Below are 21,289 nucleotides of genomic sequence, written 5' to 3'. Positions count from 1 at the left end.
CAGGAGTCGGGGTGTGGAACAATGCCATACCTAACTAGACCCAGAAATCCAATAGGTGTTATCACCAATGGAGCTTTAGAGATTTCCAGCAATCCTTTAGGAGACTGGCGCTAGCCTATGAGCTGTAGATGGTCCAACTGCCCTAAGTAAAATACGGTACAGCCATATTGTGCTTCATCTTCTGATCCAACTTATCCCCCACCCTCTCCCTGCTCCCAACCCGCTCACTCCTACACCGCAATGTTCTCAGAAGTTGTGTAGCACAATGTACAAGAAGTTGCAAGTATTATTCTCAAGGAAGTACAGTATATGATGGGAAGGAGAGGGTTCTATTCACCAAAAATCATCTTAAGAAACAAGGATTTCTACTTTGGGAGGCCAAGGTGGGCAGATAACCTGAGGTCGGGAGTTCGAGACCAGCCTGACCAACATGATGAAACCCCATCTCTACTAAAAATACAGAATTAACTGGGCAAGGTGGCACATGCCTGTAATCCCAGCTACTCAGGAGGCTAAGGCGGGAGAATCGCTTGAACCCGGGAGGAGGAGGTTGTGGTGAGCCAAGATTGCACCATTGTACTCCAGCCTGGCTAACAAGAGCGAAACTCCATCTCCAAAAAAAAAGAAAGAAAGAATTTTTTTGTTGAAAAAATTATTTGACAGTTGCTTGGGGGTAGAAACTGACACTTGAGGGGTACAGATTTGGGTGGACTATCTGCAGAAGGCAAGCAGATGGCTTTGTAGGTTGCTCCACAGAGGGAATGGGAAGAGGAGAAAGGAAAGATAAGAGAGATGGGATGGAACCAGAGATGTGAGCTCCTTGCCAGCCTGTCACTTAGGGCAGGAGGCAGCTTTAACACCATTAAAAGGTAATTTCAAAAATGTCTGTTTTTAAAATATTCCAAAAAACATACAAAATATCCTAAAAGTATAGACTCCTTTCAAGTACAATTATTTTGGTAAAAGATGAAAGATGTATAGGATCTGAAGAGAAACCGGAGAATCAGGTACAATTATTTGGATAAAAGACAGAAAAAGAAAAAGAAAACATTTTAAAAGGAAACATTTGCATATAACAACTTTCTGAGCTTCTTGTTAAGAACCTGGTAAGCAGTAGGTGCTCCCAATTATTTGCTGCATGAATGACTCTCCTGCCACTCCCCACTTTCCCAACCTGTACTTCACACTCCAGCAACTACTTGTATTTCCTGTTTGCCATGCCTCTTCTCACCGTGTGTCTTTTGTGTTTGGAATATTCTCTGCCTATCTTTCCCTTCCCCACCCTCCTCCAAAAGCACACTCTCCTGTCCACTAAGCAAGCTGCTACTCATTTTTCTCCCTGCCTCCTACCATCTCCCATGGGCAAGGTAGTCTCTCTCATTTCCACCAGGTTTCAACTCAAAAATCACAGAACTAGGCTGAGCGCAGTGGCTCATGCCTGTAATCCCAGCACTTTGGGAGGCTGAGGTGGGCGGATCATCTGAGGCCAGGAGTTCAAGACTCGCCTGGCCAACATGGTGCTAAAAATGTGAAATACTAAAAATGCAAAAATTAGCCGGGCATGGTGGCAGGCGCCTATAGTCCCAACTATTCGGGAGGCTGAGGCAGGAGCATCACTTGAACCTGGGAGGCAGAAGTTGCAGTGAGCTGAGATTGCGCCAGTGCACTCTAGACCGAGCAACAGAGCAAGACTCTGTATTTAAAAAAAAAAAAAAAAAAAGAATCACAGAACTTCTCATTAAGGTCATCTCTGGCCATCTACTAAAATGTCAGCATCCCCACCTCCACCCCAAATCTTCACAGCCCTCTTTTGCGCTTTTTCTCCTCAGTTCTTACTAATGTTTAACATATTACATATTTTAACTTATTTGATTCGTTGTCTGTCTCCCTCAGTAGAATGTAAGATCTACGAAGCATGGATTTTTGACTTTTTGTCTGCTACTCTATCCCTCTTGCCTAGAACAGGACTTGATACACAGCAAGTGCTTAATATATGCACTATGGATGGATAGATGACTGATTGAAGCTGCATCTCAGGGACCATCTGCACCTGGAACCCCCAGGCAGATTTAGATGTTCTTTCCTCCTATGTATATCTGCTCTTATTATATTCTATTAAGACTTGTTTGTATGTTATTTTCTCCTCTGAGCTAGAAACTAATTTAAGGTTCAGGGCCTAACTGCTTCATCTTTATATAATTAGAAGTGAATCTTTAGAGCATGGTACATGATATGTCTTTTCTTTTCTTCTTTTTTTTTTGAGATGGAGTCTCGCTCTGTCGCCCAGGCGGGAGTGCGGTGGCATGATATCTTTTCTATTTTTATTATTATTTATTTATTTAAGACAGAGTCTTGCTCTGTCATCCAGGCTAGAGTGCAGTGGCATGAACACGGCTCACTGCAGCCTTGACCTTCTGGGGTAGAGCAATCCTCCCACCTCAGACTCCTGAGTAGCTGGGACAACAGGCACGTGCCACCATGCCTGGCTAATTTTTGTATTTTTTTGTAGATATGGGGTCTCACTATGTTGCCCAAGTTGGCCTTGGACTCCTGGGCTCAAGTGATTCTCCTGACTCAGCCTCCCAAAGTTCTGGGATTATAGGCATGAGCCACAGTACCCAGCTGGTACACGCCATCAAATAAATGAATGATTAGGACCTCAGTTTACAGATGAGGAAACTGAGGTTCAGGAAGGTTAGATAAGTTTTTTGTTTATTTGTTTGTTTTTTGAGACAGAGTCTCACTCTGTCGCCCAGGCTGGAGTGCAGTGGCATAATCTTTACTCCCTGCAACCTCTGCCTCCTGTGTTCAAGTGATTCTCTTGCCTCAGCCTCCAGAGTAGCTGGGACTACAGGCGCATGCCACCATGCCCAGCTAATTTTTGAATTTTTAGTAGAGACGGGGTTTCACCATGTTGGCCAGGATGGTTTCAATCTCTTGACCTCGTGATCCACCTCCCTCGGCCTCCCAAAGTGCTAGGATTACAGGCGTGAGCCACTGCAGCCGGCAGGTTAAACAACTTATTTATTTATTTATTTTTTCAGACAGAGTCTCACTCTGTCACCCAGGCTGGGAGTGCAATGGCATGGTCTCGGCTCACTGCAACCTCTGTCTCCCCGGTTCAAGTGATTCTCCAGCCTCAGCCTCCTGAGTAACTGGGACTACAGGCGCCGCCACCACGCCTGGCTAATTTTTGTATTTTTAGTAGAGACAGGGTTTCACAATGTTGGCCAGTCTGGTCTCAAACTCCTGACCTCATGGTCTACCTGCCTCGGCCTGTCAAAGTGCTGGGATTACAGGTGTGAGCCACCGTGCCCGGCCTAGGTTAAATAACTTCTAAGGGCCGGGCGCGGTGGCTCAAGCCTGTAATCCCAGCACTTTGGGAGGCCGAGACGGGCGGATCATGAGGTCAGGAGATCGAGACCATCCTGGCTGACACGGTGAAACCCCGTCTCTACTAAAAAATACAAAAAACTAGCCGGGCGAGGTGGCGGGCGCCTGTAGTCCCAGCTACTCGGGAGGCTGAGGCAGGAGAATGGCATGAACCCGGGATGTGGAGCTTGCAGTGAGCCGAGATCTGGCCACTGCACTCCAGCCTGGGCGGCAGAGCGAGACTCCGTCTCAAAAAAAAAAAAAAAAAAAAAAAACTTCTAAGGACACAACTAGTAAGCTGCAGAGTTAAGATACTAGCTCAAATGTATGTCATGCAACCCCTTTATTTTTCTTTCTCATACTTTTTTTTACCCTGCCACCTCTGCCCGACCATGTTCTGTCCTGCCACCACATTTTTTATTTATCCATGGTCTACCCATTACTGCTAGTTCAAATTTCACATATTCAATGAAATCTTCCTTGATTACTCTTATTCATGTTAATTTCTTTTTTTCCAGAAGGCTCCTGAGATAGCTCTCAGGGTAAATGGGGGAGGTTATGACACGGGGCATGTGGCCTTGGAGAATAGCCTATTCAAGTCCTAACTTCATTCACACTCCACATTCAGACTCTCCGTGCAAAGGCCAATTTGTTTTGCAGGTAATGGATAAAGAAGGAATCTCACCCTCCAGGGGTCCCCAATTTCAGGTAGTGTTCTCTCATGATATGGATATACCTTCTAAGGCTGATGTGGCTGATGATGGATGCAATTGTTTGCATTATTTGACTAAGTTTCCCAGGAGTAGCTGCAGGATGGAGCAGATTTACAAGGGTTATCTGGACAAACATTATCTCCACTCTGGGATTAGCATTTAGGACACCAGAAGTCTTTCCTTGCCCTTCTCCACCCCGGCTTCTGTTGGAAGCAGACTTCAACCCCTTCCCAATCTGACTCCTTCAGGGTTCCTACAGGAGAAGTAAAAGCTCATTTCCTATTCGCCATTTCCTCATGCTAACACATCCAAAACAGAGACTTTTTGTTGGCTCATCTGCTTTTATTTTTTTGGTAGAGGAAAATATACCAACATTAGAAACCATTGATTTTTGTTGCTGATGGTCCTCAGAAAGTAATGCAAAAAGTTGTTTAGAGTTTAAAAAGTATGCCCGATAATCTACTTTCATTTCCTCCTTTCTCAAGGTGAGACCATTACAATCAGAACCTGCAAAAAATCCACAATAAATTCTTCTCTAATGCCTTTTGCACTTAAAATCTTTGGTAGATACCTTAGCATCTTATTCAGCAATAACGTGCCACCTGTCTGTAACTGTATATTTGGTCTTCAATTGTGACTACATAAAATGCTGAAATATCTGTAACTTGGGAAGCAGCAGAGAGTTATAAATGTAGGTCTAGTATTAGGCTACCTGTGTTCAAATCGCACCTCTATCGTTTATTAACTGTGTGACATTAAGTTCCTTAATGTCTCTGATAGCCTCATTTTCCTTATCTTAAAATGGGATCCTATCATTTCATAAAGTTGTATTCAGTATGAGTAATTAATAATGATTATAGTTCTTTGAAGGCCTACTACACTAGGAATTAAGTTGAGTACTTCAAACTCATTTTATCTAATTGTGAGAACAGGGCTTCGTATACTGTGGACAACCAAAACATACTGAATGATTGAGGCGGGGCCAATGAGATCCGCAGCGGGCACGCCATTAGAGGAGTCGCGAGTGGAGCTCGGTCACGTCTGCCCAGAAAGCGCCTGCGCTTGACCTCTACGTTATATTTACTTTGGCAATGTACAAAGTGCTGAGGACAGTCCTAGCCCAGAGGGCCCCGAATACATTGTCGTCTTCTTATCCCCGGCCCTCTGCGTTAAAGAGGGCTGCCCCGACTCGGCTTTGAACGCTGACTCGCCCTTTTCCAGTCGGCCCTTGAGCCCACTAGTCCGGGCTACAGCGTTTTCCTAACCGAGGTTTGGAGGTGAGATGGAAAATGTACCCGTCTTTATTCTTCTGTTCTCTCCCCCGCAATGACGGGGTGAATGGCGGTGGGGTTGGGGGTGCGTCTCTGGAGTCCCAGTCCCCTGGGGACCGGCGGGCCGCGCGGAGGCGACAAAGGCACTGAAATTTGGGGGAGTTTGTTTCCAGCCGGACCTTGTCCCTGGGCGCGCCGGAGCGCCGCGCCTGCGCGCTCAGCCCGTTGCCGCGCCGGCCCTGCGGACGTGCGCGCGCTGCCTTCGCGGCACCTGGGCCTGAGGTGCGTGCCTCCCGGGCCCTCGCCAGCTCCAGATGCCTGGGGAGGACTTCAGAAACCCGACTGAGAAGTGGAGCGACCCCCAGGGAGGGTCGGACCTGCCTCAATTCCGCCAAGGTGCCTGGGGACCCAGAACGGGGGCTCCACAACCTCAGTTCCTGAGCTCCTTTTGCTTTCTCACTTCCCCACCTATTGAGTGCGTCTCACGCGGAGGAGAAATCTGAGAGGAAGGCGCAGAGGAATTTTTTTTTTCTTTCTTGCTGTGGGTTGTATCACATGTGGCGTTTTCATCCTGGCTGCAGCCAAAGCCGTTTTTACCCTTGCCCTTCCTTTCCTGGCGTGGGATTTTGTGGTTTCTGGACTCGACTCGACCATTAAGTGCTTATTATTGGTTGTGGGCCCTTAGAACGAGGGCTGTGTGTGTCAGTGTCCTTTGTCCGGTGTAGTCCGCTGGGAGGGAGAGGTGAGGGTTCAAGGCCAAGAGAATGGGCCCGGGGCGAGTGGGGCAGAAGCAGCCGCCGGAGATTATTCCCCCACTGAAAGTTGTGTGTGTTTCTCTTAGGTCTTTCATTTCTTGTTCGCTTACTTTCGTGAAATCCTCACATCGTTTTAATGGTACTAGTCAAGACAAGAAAATCAACAGGCTTTCAGCCTTGAGGCAACATTGGATGTTACTGAGGTCAGTTTTTACAGTTTTTACAGTCTTCACGTAGAATATCTTGTTCTTGTCAGGATAACTTCTGAATTGAACTGCTGAGCAGATCTATTATTCTTTTATTTCAGTTTAACATAAGTAAAGTTACAGTCTTTTTTATTTTTATGTTACCAACAACAACAAAAAATCGGTTGAAATGGGATTTGGAGCTCCATGAGTGCGTGAGGTGAGGATCCCTAACCTGACTCTCATAAATAGGAGATACGATCACCACTTGCCACTAATGGTTCTAACAATCTAGGGCTCCCAGTAAGTGTTTTTCCACGTGGTGGGAGGCAAGTGACAACAGTTATCCAATCTTACTGCTAACAATAGATGATCCTTTTTGGTACAGGAGCTGTAGGTAGCCAATCCCTGTTTTAATCAGAGGTGGTTGTGGTGTGTGATTTTTTTTTCTTTTAGGCGTGTTCCACGAAAGCATTTATTAAAAGAAGAAACATACAAAAGGAATTGAATCTGGCTCCAGACCAAAATCCTCTGTGTGATCATTCAGTCCTGACATTGGACAATTACCAGGCTTTGCCTGACTGGCCTCAAGGGCCAAGCTGCCCTCCCACACCAGGCTCGATATGGGCCAGTGCATTGCAGCTTTCTGGAGGGGGTTGCAGTCAAGGACTCGCCCTGCCCCTCCTGCTAGATATGCAAATCCCGTAACTTCTTTCCTGGCCTGGGTACCTCCATTTGGTGGCCCTCCTAGGAAGGACCATGGCTAAGACACTTTTCTCCGTTTTTGACCCAGCTTCTTTCACTCTTAGACCTTCCACCCATTTCCTATTCTAACGTTCCATAAGAGGCAGGAGATTTTTGTTAGGGGCTCCTCTTCAGTGAGAGGATTACCTCATATGCGCTGCATCAACTGACCCTCACCCAGTGTCCTTGTATTTAATGGACCACTGGGGAGCCAGTGCCTCTTTTTACCACTTGCTTGCACTGTCACAGTAAGTGAATAAAGGCTTGATTACTTTTGGTTTGGCTCATTGTCCTGATTGACTACCTTGGCACCTAATTGCTGCCAAGTTCTTTGCAGTTCACTGGATTCATGACTTAATTTTAATTATCATGACTGTTGCTCTGTATCGGCATGTTTAGAGATTTTGGAGCTTGTTCACCTGTAATTTCTCTAATTCAAGTTACTGAAAATGCATGTTCATAGCACCAACAGTTGATTGTTGGTTAACACTGATACCTGGGTTAAATGGCATATTTTACTACTATACTGGCTTACAGTCAGATTATTTTATTTTGCGTGGATTTGTGTGGCATTTTCTATTTGGCCTGTAATTAGATGATTTCTATTTAAGATAAATGTTTTGGAATAATAGGGTCAAGTGAAGAAAACCAGACACTTGCTTTCTTTAGTAATCTTGTCTCATCCTATGGGCCCCTATCTTTCTCACCTTAATAGATTACTTGGCCACTTTGAATAAAGTAGTTGATTTGTTGTAGGTTCCTCTGTCTAGTATGAAGAGGCATGTTAGGAACAGCTTTCATAAACTTTTTTACTTCTTCCTACAGAAGTTTCATGAAACAATATTTATCCTTGTTATATAGTATGCAGTATGATACTTTCCACTTTTATTTATCCTCTATTTGTATTTATTGATTTAAAAATTGTTTTCTGAGATGGAGTCCCACTCTGTCGCCCAGGATAGAGTGCAGTGGTGCGATCTTGGCGACTCACTGCAACCTCCGTCTCCTGGGTTCAAGCAATTCTTCTGACTCAGCCTCCCAGGTAGCTGGGATTACAGGCATGTACCACCACACTTGGCTAGTTTTTGTATTTTTATTAGAGACAGGGTTTCACCACGTTGGCCAGGCTGGCCTCGAACTCCTGATCTCAGGTGATCCCCTGCCTCAGCCTCCCAAAGTGCTGGGATTACAGGCATGAGCCACTATGCCAGCCTCCACTCTTATTTTAAATAACAAAGTGCTGATCATGATCTGCTAAGTTGAATTCACAATCCATTAATGAGTAATATCCTGCAGTTTGAAAAACACTATAATAAAGATATTTGTTCAGTAATTTTTTTTTTTTTTGTTTTTGGTTCATATTGCTAAAGAACCACAGTGGGTATGTTTGTGATTTGGGATTGAGGGTATCTTCTAGGAGAAGATAGTAGCACCATACTTGTTGGATGTTTGCCAGATCAGCTTACAAAAGAACTCCAGACTTAGAACTCTCTGATCCAGAAGATACATTATATTGAAAGTGCTAGCACAGCTTTTTACTTTTTTTTTTTTTTTTTAATCTCTGACTCCTTTATTTAAGGGCAATGCCATAGTAGAGTAATAACGAGAAGAAAATTAGCTTCTCTGATAGAGGACAGTGCATAAGATAGTTATGAAAGTGCTTGCTAAATTTTTTTTTCTTTTTTTTTTTTTGAGACAGAGTCTCACTCTGTTGCCCAAGCTGGAGTGCAGTGGTGCAATCTTGGCTCACTGCAACCTCTGCCTCCCTGGTTCAAGCGATTCTTGTGTTACAGCCTCCCAAGTAGCTGGAGTTACAGATGTGTACTACGACGCCTGGCTAATTTTTGTATTTTTAGTCGAAACAGGGTTTCACCACATTGTTTAGGCTGGTCGTAAACTCCTGACCTCATGAGATTTCCCTGCCTTGGCCTCCCGAAGTGCTGGTATTACAGGTGTGAGCCACTGCACTGGGCCAATTTTTTAAATCTTTATATTAACGCTTAAGACCAAAATGACCCTTTTACTATATTGCCTGATGGGTAAAGCACACTCAGCTTTCAATTACTTAGTCATAGATAGCTATATAAGTAACCAATTTGTTGATCTTGTTATCTCTATGCTTGTCTTTTGGGAATTTCACAACAAAGTGAAAAGGAGAATTTTTTTTTTCTTTGAGATGGATTCTCACCCAGGCTGGATTGCAATGGCACGATCTCGGCTCACTGTAACCTCCGCCTCCTGGGTTCAAGCGATTCTCCTGCCTCAGCCTCCCGAGTTGCTGGGATTACAGGTGTGCACTACCACACCCGGCTAATTTTTGTATTATTACTAGAGATGGGGTTTCACCATGTTGGCCAGGCTGGTCTCAAATTCCTGACCTCAGGTGATCCACCAGCCTTAGCCTCCCAAAGTGCAGGATTACAGGCGTGAGCCACTGTGCCAGGTGAGAAATTTTTTAAATCAGTAAATTTAGTCAGTGGGTTTATTTCTTAGTGAGAAACTCTTTAAAATATTACTAAGAAGATAAGGATAACATTTTAAAATTTGATTAGCGTTGAGCTAAATAGTTCCTTAGATTTATGTATTGCTTCACAGTTTTTTAGCACATTCATATGCATTATCTCCATTGATTTTTGGCAACAGCTTGTGGTGGTAGACAGTCCAGGAGACCTTTTCCCCATTTTACAGATGAGAACTCTGTATTTCCTTCTTCCTACCACCAAGATCATATAATGGCAAATCCAGGACTAGAACCCAGGTCTTCTGTGAATTTACTCCTAGTCCACACTGTCCTTGTTGGTCTAAAGAAGTAATTGAGAATAAGTCATGTTAAATCTGTGGCTAAGAAATCCAACTATGATAAGTCAAATGTTCTGTTCTAAGAGCATATTTACAATGTACTATAATTGAATGCAAGTTCTTATTTTTAGTATTATGTTTTAATTTGTTACCTTTCTAGCCCATTTTTTAAAATGATAGCAACTAAATACTGGCAAATCTACCAAATAATGAAATAGGAAAATTGGAATTAAAATATCTATTTAATGTTAATAAATTCACCCTAGTCCCCATTTAATGTAGCATCTCAATTAGAAAAATAGCTTAAAATTGTATTTTTAGATATTTCTTTTAAAGACTCATATCTCTGTATGTGTAAAATTAGTTTTATTATTTTAAAGTATTATTTAAAATGATTATTAACTTGTAAACACTAAGTCCAGATTCTCCTTTGCCTTTAATATCTTCAGCCAAAGAACAACTTAAGTTACTTTTCATATGGATAAATAATTTTTAAATTAATACATTTTTTTCTTTAATTTTTAGACATCTGTGGAATTTAAGAACACTATGGAGCTCATCAGAGTATATCACTGAAGAATATGATGGCTGAAAACAATTTAAAAATGCTAAAGATTAAACAGTGTGTGGTAGCCAACAAACTACCTAGAAACAGGCCATATGTTTGCAATATTTGCTTTAAGCACTTTGAAACACCATCAAAATTAGCTAGGCACTATCTCATTCATACTGGTCAAAAGCCATTTGAATGTGATGTGTGTCATAAAACCTTTAGACAACTAGTTCATCTGGAGAGGCATCAACTAACTCATAGTCTGCCTTTTAAATGTAGTATTTGTCAGCGCCACTTTAAAAATCTGAAGACATTTGTGAAGCACCAACAACTTCACAATGAAACCTATCAGAATAATGTTAAACAGGTCAGAAGATTGTTGGAGGCCAAGCAAGAAAAGTCAATGTATGGAGTGTATAATACTTTTACCACAGAGGAAAGATGGGCCTTACACCCGTGCTCTAAGTCCGATCCCATGTATAGCATGAAAAGAAGAAAGAATATTCATGCATGTACAATCTGTGGCAAGATGTTTCCATCACAGTCAAAACTTGATAGGCATGTACTTATTCATACTGGTCAGAGGCCTTTTAAATGTGTCTTGTGCACTAAATCTTTTCGACAGTCAACTCACTTAAAAATCCACCAACTTACACATTCAGAAGAAAGACCTTTTCAATGTTGTTTTTGTCAAAAAGGATTTAAGATTCAAAGCAAACTTCTGAAGCATAAACAAATCCATACCAGGAATAAGGTTTTTCGGGCTCTTTTATTAAAGAAGAGGCGTACAGAATCTCGCCCCCTGCCTAATAAGTTAAATGCAAATCAGGGTGGTTTTGAAAATGGTGAGATTGGTGAATCTGAGGAGAATAATCCACTTGATGTCCACTCAATTTATATTGTCCCTTTTCAATGTCCAAAGTGTGAAAAGTGTTTTGAATCAGAGCAGATTCTCAATGAACACAGCTGTTTTCCTGCTAGAGGTGGCAAAATTCCAAGCAGGTTCAAAAGAAGCTACAACTATAAAACCATTGTTAAAAAAATCTTGGCCAAGCTTAAACGTGCTAGGAGTAAAAAATTTGTTAACTTTCAATCTGAGAAAAAAGTATTTAAAAAGAGTTTCTTGAGAAATTGTGATCTTATTTCTGGTGAGCAGAGCTCTGAACAAACCCAGAGAACATTTGTGGGTTCTCTTGGCAAACATGGAACATATAAAACAATTGGCAATAGAAAGAAGAAAACATTGACTTTGCCGTTTTCTTGGCAAAGTATGGGAAAAAATTTGAAAGGCATCCTTACCACAGAAAACATATTAAGCATTGATAATTCAGTGAATAAGAAAGACTTGTCAATCTGTGGTTCATCAGGTGAGGAATTCTTTAATAACTGTGAGGTACTTCAGTGTGGTTTTTCAGTTCCAAGGGAGAACATACGTACTAGACATAAGATATGTCCTTGTGACAAATGTGAGAAAGTATTTCCTTCTATATCCAAACTAAAAAGACACTATTTAATTCATACTGGACAGAGGCCCTTTGGCTGTAATATTTGTGGGAAATCTTTTAGACAGTCAGCTCACTTAAAAAGACATGAACAGACTCATAATGAAAAGAGTCCTTATGCATCTCTTTGCCAAGTAGATTTTGGAAACTTCAACAATCTTTCGAATCCAGGTAATAATGTTAACTATAATGCTTCCCAACAATGTCAGGCTCCTGGTGTTCAAAAATATGAGGTCTCAGAGTCAGATCAAATGTCAGGAGTTAAGGCAGAGTCACAGGATTTTATTCCTGGTAGCACCGGGCAAGCCTGTCTTCCTAATGTACTTTTAGAATCAGAGCAAAGCAATCCTTTTAGCAGTTATTCAGAGAATCAGGAGAAAAATGATGTCTTCCTGTACCGATGCAGTGTTTGTGCTAAAAGTTTCCGATCTCCATCTAAACTGGAAAGACACTACCTGATTCATGCAGGGCAGAAACCATTTGAATGCTCAGTTTGTGGCAAAACATTCAGACAGGCTCCTCACTGGAAGAGACATCAACTTACTCACTTTAAAGAACGACCGCAAGGGAAAGTGGTTGCCTTAGATTCGGTTATGTAAACTGTTGCAACCACTAACAATTGTGGTCTCTGGTCATCTTATTTTTAAAGCCTGTATTATTTAAAATGCATTTTTATTGAAAGGCCTGCATTAAACTGAATGGTTTCAAGGCATTTGCTTGTCTTGCATAGTAAGGAGGTAAAATACATAGAAAATTAATACAATATTTTAGAAACAGCCAAATTAATTTTTAGAGGCAAGAACATGATTTGATGCTATAAAGTAGTCATTTTAATATTGTAAACATATGCTTTGGCTGTATTGAAAAATATAAATCCATGATGCTGTACAAATAATGTAGCCTCATTCATTTTTTAAAGGAATTATTCCTTAAGACATGCCATCTCACTGAGAGGCAAAACTTGGCTTTTAGCTGCAGCACATAGCCCGGTTATATTTGATTTATTTTACATTTCATATGAAAGCATAATTTTGTCCACATGTGGCTCAAATTGCGTTGGAATTTTTTTTTTTTTTTTGTAAACTTAAAAAACTACAGAGGCACTAGGTGAAAATGGATGAGAAAATTATAGTAGTATTTTCATTGGTCTTTTCAAAGCTATTTTTAGGACTATGTGGTAATTTCACCTTCAGGTGATAAGGACTTTTTTTTTTTTTCCTCCCAGCTAGTGCCATCTTAAAATAATTTAAAAGTAGGCAAGAGGCTAGAATGCATCTATATACATTTACCATGTTTACTTACCAGGAATATTTTCTAAGTGCCATAGTCTTTTTCATAATACGTATGAGTTTTATCTTTTCAGAGGAATAATTTCAAGTCATTTATTTGCTCATTAATGATAGCAGTAGTCATAGACTTAAGACTATTCTAGAGATCTTCATCTCCATAAGACTTTTACATTTATTTTAGTAAACTTTTCTTTTTATGCCTCTTTAATGGAGTGGTTCTATTATTTAAGCCTGTTATAAGTTTGATCAAATGGCAATGACTAGGTCTAGTTTTAGTTTTTATTTTTGCAAGAGTCTATTGCTAAAGAATTTTATTTTGATCCTTGTTAAATTTTTATTTTAATTAGTAAGGTAGTCATTCCTGTAGAGGGATAAGATGCTTGTAGAGTTGTGGGTATCATTCCAAATAGAACTGTTATGATTTGGGAAATATTCTGTAGTACAAAGGACTTATTTCATAATGACAGATTGTCCTTCACATTTGCCTTTGTTTATAAAATCTTCAGGAATGAAGATATATCTAGCAATAAAAGGAATGAACCGTTATGTTTCTAAGCTGAAAAAAGGAACAGGTGGGTAATTATCCTACCATACTTAAATATAGTGGAAAATCCTCTATTGAGAATGTGGATAAATGAGCAATTGTAAATTTTGCATCATAATCTGAGAACTTTCTTTTGACAGGGGGAGGCGGGAGGGATAATAGGTGGGGGTGATCTGCTTGCTTCTTTTACCACAGGTAATTTTTAAGTAACTTTGGTTTAATTTACAGAGATGAAACATGACAGTCTGAGTAAAATGCCCAATGATGTAGAAGTGTGCCTGTTTATTATGTAGATACAGACATCCAGAAAAAACAGAGGAGAATCACATGCTTTAAAGAACACTTTCTCTTAGGTTTCCTTGAGATATGTTCCTCCAGTGCAAGCAAGATAATGGTTTACAGAATTTGCTTTACACAAAACTTTACAAGAACTCATCTGTTACACAAAAGCAAGGAATAACTAGTTTATATTTTCCAATAATGTTCAAGGTTTTCTCCTTAATATGTTTGAAATTATTGATTTTGGCATTTTTGTAAGCAATTTATGTAATTTTATTTGAAGGAAATGTTTTATATAATGTTTTTCCCAACCTAAACAGGGAGAGTCCTAACAGTGTTGTGCTTGTATGATTATGAGACTTTATTTGCGTAAGTGATACTACTATACTTTATTTTTGACCCATGCCTTTTTAAGCTGTTTCATATTGAAAGTTGGAATATTGTAAAAATTTTGTCAAAGATGTACTGTAGTGCTATTTGAAGTACCTGTAACAAAACACAGTTGGCCCTCTGTATCCATGTACTCTGCATCTGTGGATTAAACCAATTGCAGATCAAAAATATTAGAAAAAATATAAAAATAATACAAATAAAAATGCAGTATAACAGTTATTTAAATAGCATTTACACTGCATTAGGTATTAGTCTAGAGATAAAGTATACAGGAGGATGTGCGTTGGTTATATACAAATATGTCATTTTATGTAAGGGACTTGAGTATACTTGGATTTTTGGTATCTATGGGTTGAGGGGGCGGTCTGGGAACCAATACCCCATGGATACCAAGGGACAACTGTACTTATTTACCTTTATGATCATTGCAAGCTTCTTATGGAAACTTTATAGGAATGAAAATATACATGTTAAGATTAAACATTAGATAGTAGATGGTTTGTTGCATGCTAGAACTGTTAGTATTGTTGAATCAATTACTTTGGTTTCATGAAAAAATAAACGATAAATATCTTTAAAGAGAACTAGAAGAATTTTTTGTTTGAGTGATTCCAGGCTGTAGTGTGATTATTTACTGAAGTAGTTTGATTGGCTGGCTAACTTAGTAGAATTATTGTTTCTTGTTTTGTACTGCAGTAGGGGTTATAATTATAAGATAAAAATGTGTGTGTTTAAGGGAAGTAGGTGGTGGTTAAAATTCTTGAAAAATTTTCAGAATACCTTAAAAATAAAGTTTCAAGTTACACAGTTTGGTGGTTTTGGTTTTTTTTTCGGGGAGGGGGGGAAATTACATAATATTGGAGCCAAGGTACTGATTGATTGTCAGATACTTTTGTGGGTCCACTCCAATCTACCTTCTACACCAGATTTGCATGGATATTTAATCATTTACCCTCCTGTTCATGTTACATTTCCATGCCATTCCCTTCTGTGGAAAAAAAAAATCTCTTTGACAGCTCCCTATCACCTACAAAAGAATGTTAACTCCCTTATATGTTGTATGATCTACCTGTTTATCTGTTTATCCTCCTTTTTGGCCTTTCTCTTCAGATTTGTACTAAGGAAATACAGAATCGGGCTGGGCACAGTGGCTCAAGCCTGTAATCACGGCACTTTGGGAGGCCGAGGTGGGAGGATTGCTTGAAGCCAGGAGTTTGAGACAGTCAACAAAGCAAGACTCCTGTCTCTAAAAAAATTTTTTTTTAAAGCCAGGTGAGGTGGTGGCACACGCCTGTGGCCTCAGCTGCCCTCAGGACACAGAGGCGGGAGGATTGCTTGAGCCCAAGAATTGGAAGTTATTTAAAGTGAGCTATCATCATGTCCCTGCACTCCAGCCTTCCAAGCCTGGGTGACAGAGCAAGATCATCTCTTCAAAACAACAAAAAACAAAAAACAAAAACAAAAATATATATATATAGAATTAGTTTCTCCAATACATACTAGTACTGTTATTCTTTTTGCTTTCCATCGTGTCTGTCTTATGTCAACTTAAATTAGAAACAGACTCACAATCTGTTCAAAGAAGAAATTTAGCTGAGTCAAGTTTCATTCCTTTTCCTTTTTTTCATGATTATGGGGGAAAACAAAAGTGCTTAAAACTGACTTGCAGAGAACACAGATTTCAATGTAAATGTTATATAAGACAACCAATTAGAATTATATTTTTAGGATGCAGCAACAGTCTTTGAAATCTTTTACAAGAATCTTTGTTAGAAATAACATTTGCCAAGTACTGTTTTATGATGCAGAATGGTGTCTGCTTTTTTGGAGCTACAGGGAAGGAACATTTAATCCCTAGCTTGTTCAGATTTCTCCTTATTGCCAGTTAGAAGGGCTTAAAATTTAAGGGCTATTTCTGTTAAGGGAATTCTATTAGCAGTAAGAGAAAAAAGGAAATGTAACTGAAAAGTAGTATAATAGTATTACATGAAATATAGAACATGTAATATTTTGCATCTAAATTGGCAATCTATTTGTTCTTTGAAGTTTGAGCTTAAATACTACCTCCGGGAGCCTCTCTGATTTACCCAAGTTCTCCATCCCTTGTGTTCCCCCTTAATTTTTGTTTATAACTCTGTTGATCTTCCACTAGAAACTAGTGGTTTTCAAACTTTAGTGTGAATTGGGCTTGTTAAAAGCATAGATTGCTGGGCTGCATCCTCAGAGTTCCTGATTCAGGTCTTTTAGGACCCCGAAATTTGCATTTAGTGACTAAGGTTAGCTGTTGTGAGACTATACTCTGAGATCCACTTGAAGTACATGCTTCTGGAAAGCAACAGAATGAGTCTATATCACTTATGGAGAAGGCTTAATACTGTTGCAAACATTAGGTTCTCAAATATATGTTGAATGTATGAAGGAAGAAATTAATGAATGGAGCAATTATTAACAACGTTTTATGTTTTCCTTAAATCCACAATTTCACTTAGATCCTTCCAGAGGATGAGTTTGCCTTCTACTGTGTTGTGATCAAAGCCTGTCCAACATGCCGTCTCTAAACTTGTCTTCACTCAAAACTTTATCTTTTCTCTGTTTCTCGTCGTCTGTCTCTTAATAATGTTCCTTCACCTTTCTGAAGCTAGATTTTTTTCTTGCCCACTTCTGGGAACTTAATAGTTCCTTTTTTTGGTATCTAGTTTTTCTCTCTCCAATTGTTATTTCCCCTCTGTCTGAAAACAATTTCCTGGGTTCCTTATTCAGTAATGGTGCTTTTGGCTGCAAGTGACAGAATACCTGACTCAAACTGCTTTAGCAATAAGGATCTTAATTGGCTTACATGACTTGAAAGTCTAGTGAATAAATAAGCTTAAGAGTTGTTGAATCACATTGTTGAATTGATTGTGCTTCCTTCTGTCTGCTCTGCCTTTCACAATGGCACGGCTATTTTCCTGTGGTTTTAGGATGCTTTGTAATCAATACCTCATGCTCCTTTCACAAGGGGTAGGGCATGGCAGATAGTGAGTGAGAGAGCTAGAAACTCTCACAAGACCAAGGGACAACTTTCCCAAAAGCCTACAGCAAAACTTTCCTCTCTCATCTGCCAGAATTGCTTCACAAAACACAGTTTTGTTTGTTTGTTGTTTTGTTTTTTGTTTTTGAGATGGAATCTCACTTTGTTTTGCAGGCTGGAGTGCAGTGGTGCGATCTCTGCTCACTGCAACCTCTGCCTCCCGGGTTCAAGCTGTTCTCCTGCCTCAGCCTCCCTGAGTAGCTGGGATTACAGTTGCGTGCCAGCACACCCGGCTAATTTTTGTATTTTTAGTAGAGATGGGGTTTCATCATGTTGGCCAAGCTGGTCTCAAACTCCTGACCTCAAGTGATCCACCAGCATCATCCTTCTAAAGTGCTGGGATTACAGGTGTGAGCCACCATGCCCGGCCCACATTTCTGAACCAATCACTGACAAGGATAACCTGGAACTGGGGCTGGAATTCACCTTTCTTTTAAGCACATGGTTTCCAGGGAGTGATATGGATACTGGTCAAATTTGAAGTTGTGTTTAGAAAGAGAAATGAATGGTTAAGCAGTCTGTGTTGTTCCCTGTACCTAGCTTAAAAAGGTGTGTTTGTGGGGACAAACAACTTTCGTTTTATTATTCTAGATACTGTCACAATTAACTTTTGTTCTTTTTTTTTTTTTTTTTTGGAGACGGAGTCTCGCTCTGTCGCCCAGGCTGGAGTGCAGTGGCCGGATCTCAGCTCACTGCAAGCTCCGCCTCCCGGGTCTACGCCATTCTCCTGCCTCAGCCTCCCGAGTAGCTGGGACTACAGGCGCCCGCCACCTCGCCCAGCTAGTTTTTTGTACTTTTTAGTAGAGACGGGGTTTCACTGTGTCAGCCAGGATGGTCTCGATCTCCTGACCTCGTGATCCGCCCGTCTCGGCCTCCCAAAGTGCTGGGATTACAGGCTTGAGCCACCGCGCCCGGCCAACTTTTGTTCTTTTATGGTGAGAACTATTGCAAATTTATCTTCCGTCTACTTCCTTCATGGCCTTTTCACTCACTAACTTCTTAGCCCTTTATTATTGAATACATGTTTTCTTCACCATCCTTTGGGAGTTGCTCTCTCAGTGGCTATTGTAGTGGTCATTGTTGGTTGTAACCACATCTCCTCCCTTCACTGCATATCAGCCAAGTAGTCAGGGTTAGACCGACCTAGTTGCAGCTCAGCTATGGGTCGTGATCAGTCTAAGGCTGTCAGAATACTCATATCTCCCTTGCCATGATGACTGTTCAGAAATAGGTAACCCAGGTCTAAGCCAGAGTAATTGCCTTGGGGATGAGCACTGACCTAAGTTAATTCTATCAGAGCAAAACCATGTACTTACTTTAGTGATTCAGGAAGGACTAGTGGGTGTACAGAAGAAGTTCCCTCCATTTTGGTACCATGAGGGACACTCATCTGGTGATGAAGTCAAAACAGAGGGAATGGGGTAGGGGGACAAAGAAAAGAATCACAGAGAAATGGAGCTGGAAACCTGATTCAACTGCCTGAAGCCTAACTTATCACCCCTATAGATTTTATTACCTCTATAGATTTTACTTATTGTTAAGCCAATTTAGAAGTAGATTTTCTTACAACATATCCCAATTAATAATGGTCACCAATGGTCTCCTAATTGCCAAGCTCATGGTCTTTTTGAAATTCTTGTTCTTTCAGATTTCTTTGAAGCATTTGACACTAGTGACAATCTTGTCATTTGAAACCCTTCTTTCTAGACTCCCTGGTTCCTTTGCTTTCTGTCTACAAAACACATTGTAGAAAGCTTGTAAAGAGAAAACCAGAAAATATACATAATTTTAGAATGTCCAAAACCATCAGTCAGAAACTTAGCTAAATTGATAAGAAAAATAGAGATGACAGCAAGGGGGAGGGGAGGTATTATGATACTACATTTTGTCATAAATATGCTAGGTATTATAAATTAGAACCATTTACGTGTTAGATCAGTAGAAAGCTACATGTGATCTGTAGCTTATTGGTTTAATGTTTTTTTTTTGGAGATTAAGTCTCGCTGTGTCACCCAGTCTAGGGTGCAGTGGTGCGATCTTGGCTCACTGCAATCTCTGCCTCCTAGGTTCAAGCAATTCTCGTGCCTCAGCCTCCTGAGTAGCTGGGATTACAGGTGTGCGTCACCATGCCCAGCTAATTTTTGTATTTAATTAGAGACAGGGTTTCACCACGTTGGACAGGCTGGTCTTGAACTTCTGACCTCAGGTGCGCCATCTGCTGGGTTTACAGGTATGAGCCACCACACCCGGCCCCTAATATTCTCTTGGCCATAAAATCATGAGATACATTGTGAATTTAATGAACATATAAATTGGAAAATAAACTTTATTATCACCTGTCTCACTGCTACCTCAGACTGTCTCTCTATATAAAGGAATAATTTTTCCTTTTAAAACCTACTCTACCCTCTGTCTTCTCTATTGTGCTTTATGCTTCCACTATTCTTTCAACTACTAAAGATAATGTCTTTTTTTCTGTCTTTCCAGTGTCTTCTGTATTTATTCCTTCCTTTTCACTTCGACTGTCAGAACCCATATTTAGTCCTTTTTATTTTAGCTTTAGATTTGCAGTAGTCTCCTAGCTGATATTCCCATCCCCATAGTACCTGCACCAACCCATTTGATATACCACTCAGAAGTCATCTTCCAAAAATAGATTTACAATCAATGGTTTCCCATTGTCTTCCACAATGGTTATTGTGGAAGAGAGCTTCCTCTCCCTAGGTTTCAAGGCTTTCAACACGTCAAGCCTTATTGCTGACTTCTGACAGCCCTGCATGACCTGTTTCTGTGGCTTTATCTGTGCTGTAACTACAGCATAGTATAGAAATACAGTCCAGGTGGTTTTTGCTGGTCAAAATGTTACATGTCAAGATTCATCATAAAAGCTATCAGAATCTTATTTTTCCTGTTTTATAGACACTGTGTTTGTAAATAAAATGTCAATAGATATTATACATTCAAACTCTGTTACATTTAAAATTGTGATTATGCAAATTTTAATCACTAGCACTCTAAACAAACTTTACACAATAACATATAGGGGTAAAAAGGACTTCATATTTAATCTCCACTTCTACAGGCCTTTGCTTTTACCTTCACACTGTCTTATTTTTGTTTTTATTATTGTTTTTTTGTTGTTGTTTTGAGATGGAGTTTCACTCTTGTTGCCCAGGCTGGAGTGCAATGGCGCAATCACTGCTCACTGCAACCTCTGCCTTCTGGGTTCAAGTGATGCTCCTGCCTCAGCCTCCTGAGTAGCTGGGATTACAGGTGTACACCACCATGCCCAGCAAGTTTTTGTATTTTTAGTAGAGATGGAGTTTCACCATGTTGGCCAGGCTGGTCTCGAACTCCTGACCTCAGATGATCCACCTACCTCAGCCTCCCAAAATGCTGGGATTACAGGCATGAGCCACTGCACGTGGCCCATGCTGTTTATTTTTTTATTTTTTTTTAATTTTTATTTTTTTGAGACAGAGTCTTGCTCTGTTGCCCAGGCTGGAGCGCAGTGGCCGGATCTCGGATCACCACAACCTCCGCCTCCCCAGTTCAACTGATTCTCCTGCCTCAGACTCCTGAGCAGATGGGACTACAGGCACGTGCCACCCTGCCTGGCTAATTTTTTGTATTTTTAGTAGAGACAGGGTTTCACTGTGCTAGCCAGGATGGTCTCAATCTCCTGACCTTGTGATCCGCCAGTCTCGGCCTCCCAAAGTGCTGGGATTACAGGCGTGAGCCACTGCACCCGGCCTACATTGTTTATTTTTGAACATGTCATATATATTACAAAATTCTAAAGTTACAAAAGGGTATAAAA

The 21,289-nt window shown here is 40.6% G+C and overlaps 1 protein-coding gene across 4 annotated transcripts; it reads left to right on the top strand.

Annotated features, from left to right (window-relative positions):
- Positions 1-5,072: 5,072 nt before the first annotated feature.
- On the top strand, positions 5,073-15,206 carry ZNF770 (zinc finger protein 770). Of its 4 annotated transcripts, XR_001491964.3 has the most exons (4): positions 5,572-5,752; positions 6,198-6,314; positions 10,365-13,755; positions 13,956-15,206. XR_001491964.3 is itself a non-coding variant. In XM_005559099.4 (3 exons), exon 3 carries the CDS (start codon positions 10,421-10,423, stop codon positions 12,491-12,493), a length of 2,073 nt encoding a protein of 690 aa, XP_005559156.1. In that variant the 5' UTR covers positions 5,073-5,362; positions 6,198-6,314; positions 10,365-10,420; the 3' UTR covers positions 12,494-15,206. The 4 variants fall into 4 exon arrangements, 3 of the variants coding, with proteins under 3 accessions (XP_005559156.1, XP_005559155.1, XP_045251193.1); XM_005559099.4 differs by lacking the exon at positions 5,572-5,752 and adding an exon at positions 5,073-5,362 and having other exon boundaries at positions 10,365-15,206; XM_005559098.4 differs by having other exon boundaries at positions 10,365-15,206.
- Positions 15,207-21,289: the final 6,083 nt, after the last annotated feature.

The sequence above is a fragment of the Macaca fascicularis genome, chromosome 7 (genome assembly GCF_037993035.2).
Source record: "Macaca fascicularis isolate 582-1 chromosome 7, T2T-MFA8v1.1".
In the NCBI taxonomy this organism is placed as follows: Eukaryota; Metazoa; Chordata; class Mammalia; order Primates; family Cercopithecidae; genus Macaca; species Macaca fascicularis.
This window is presented reverse-complemented; position numbering and strand designations above follow the sequence as displayed.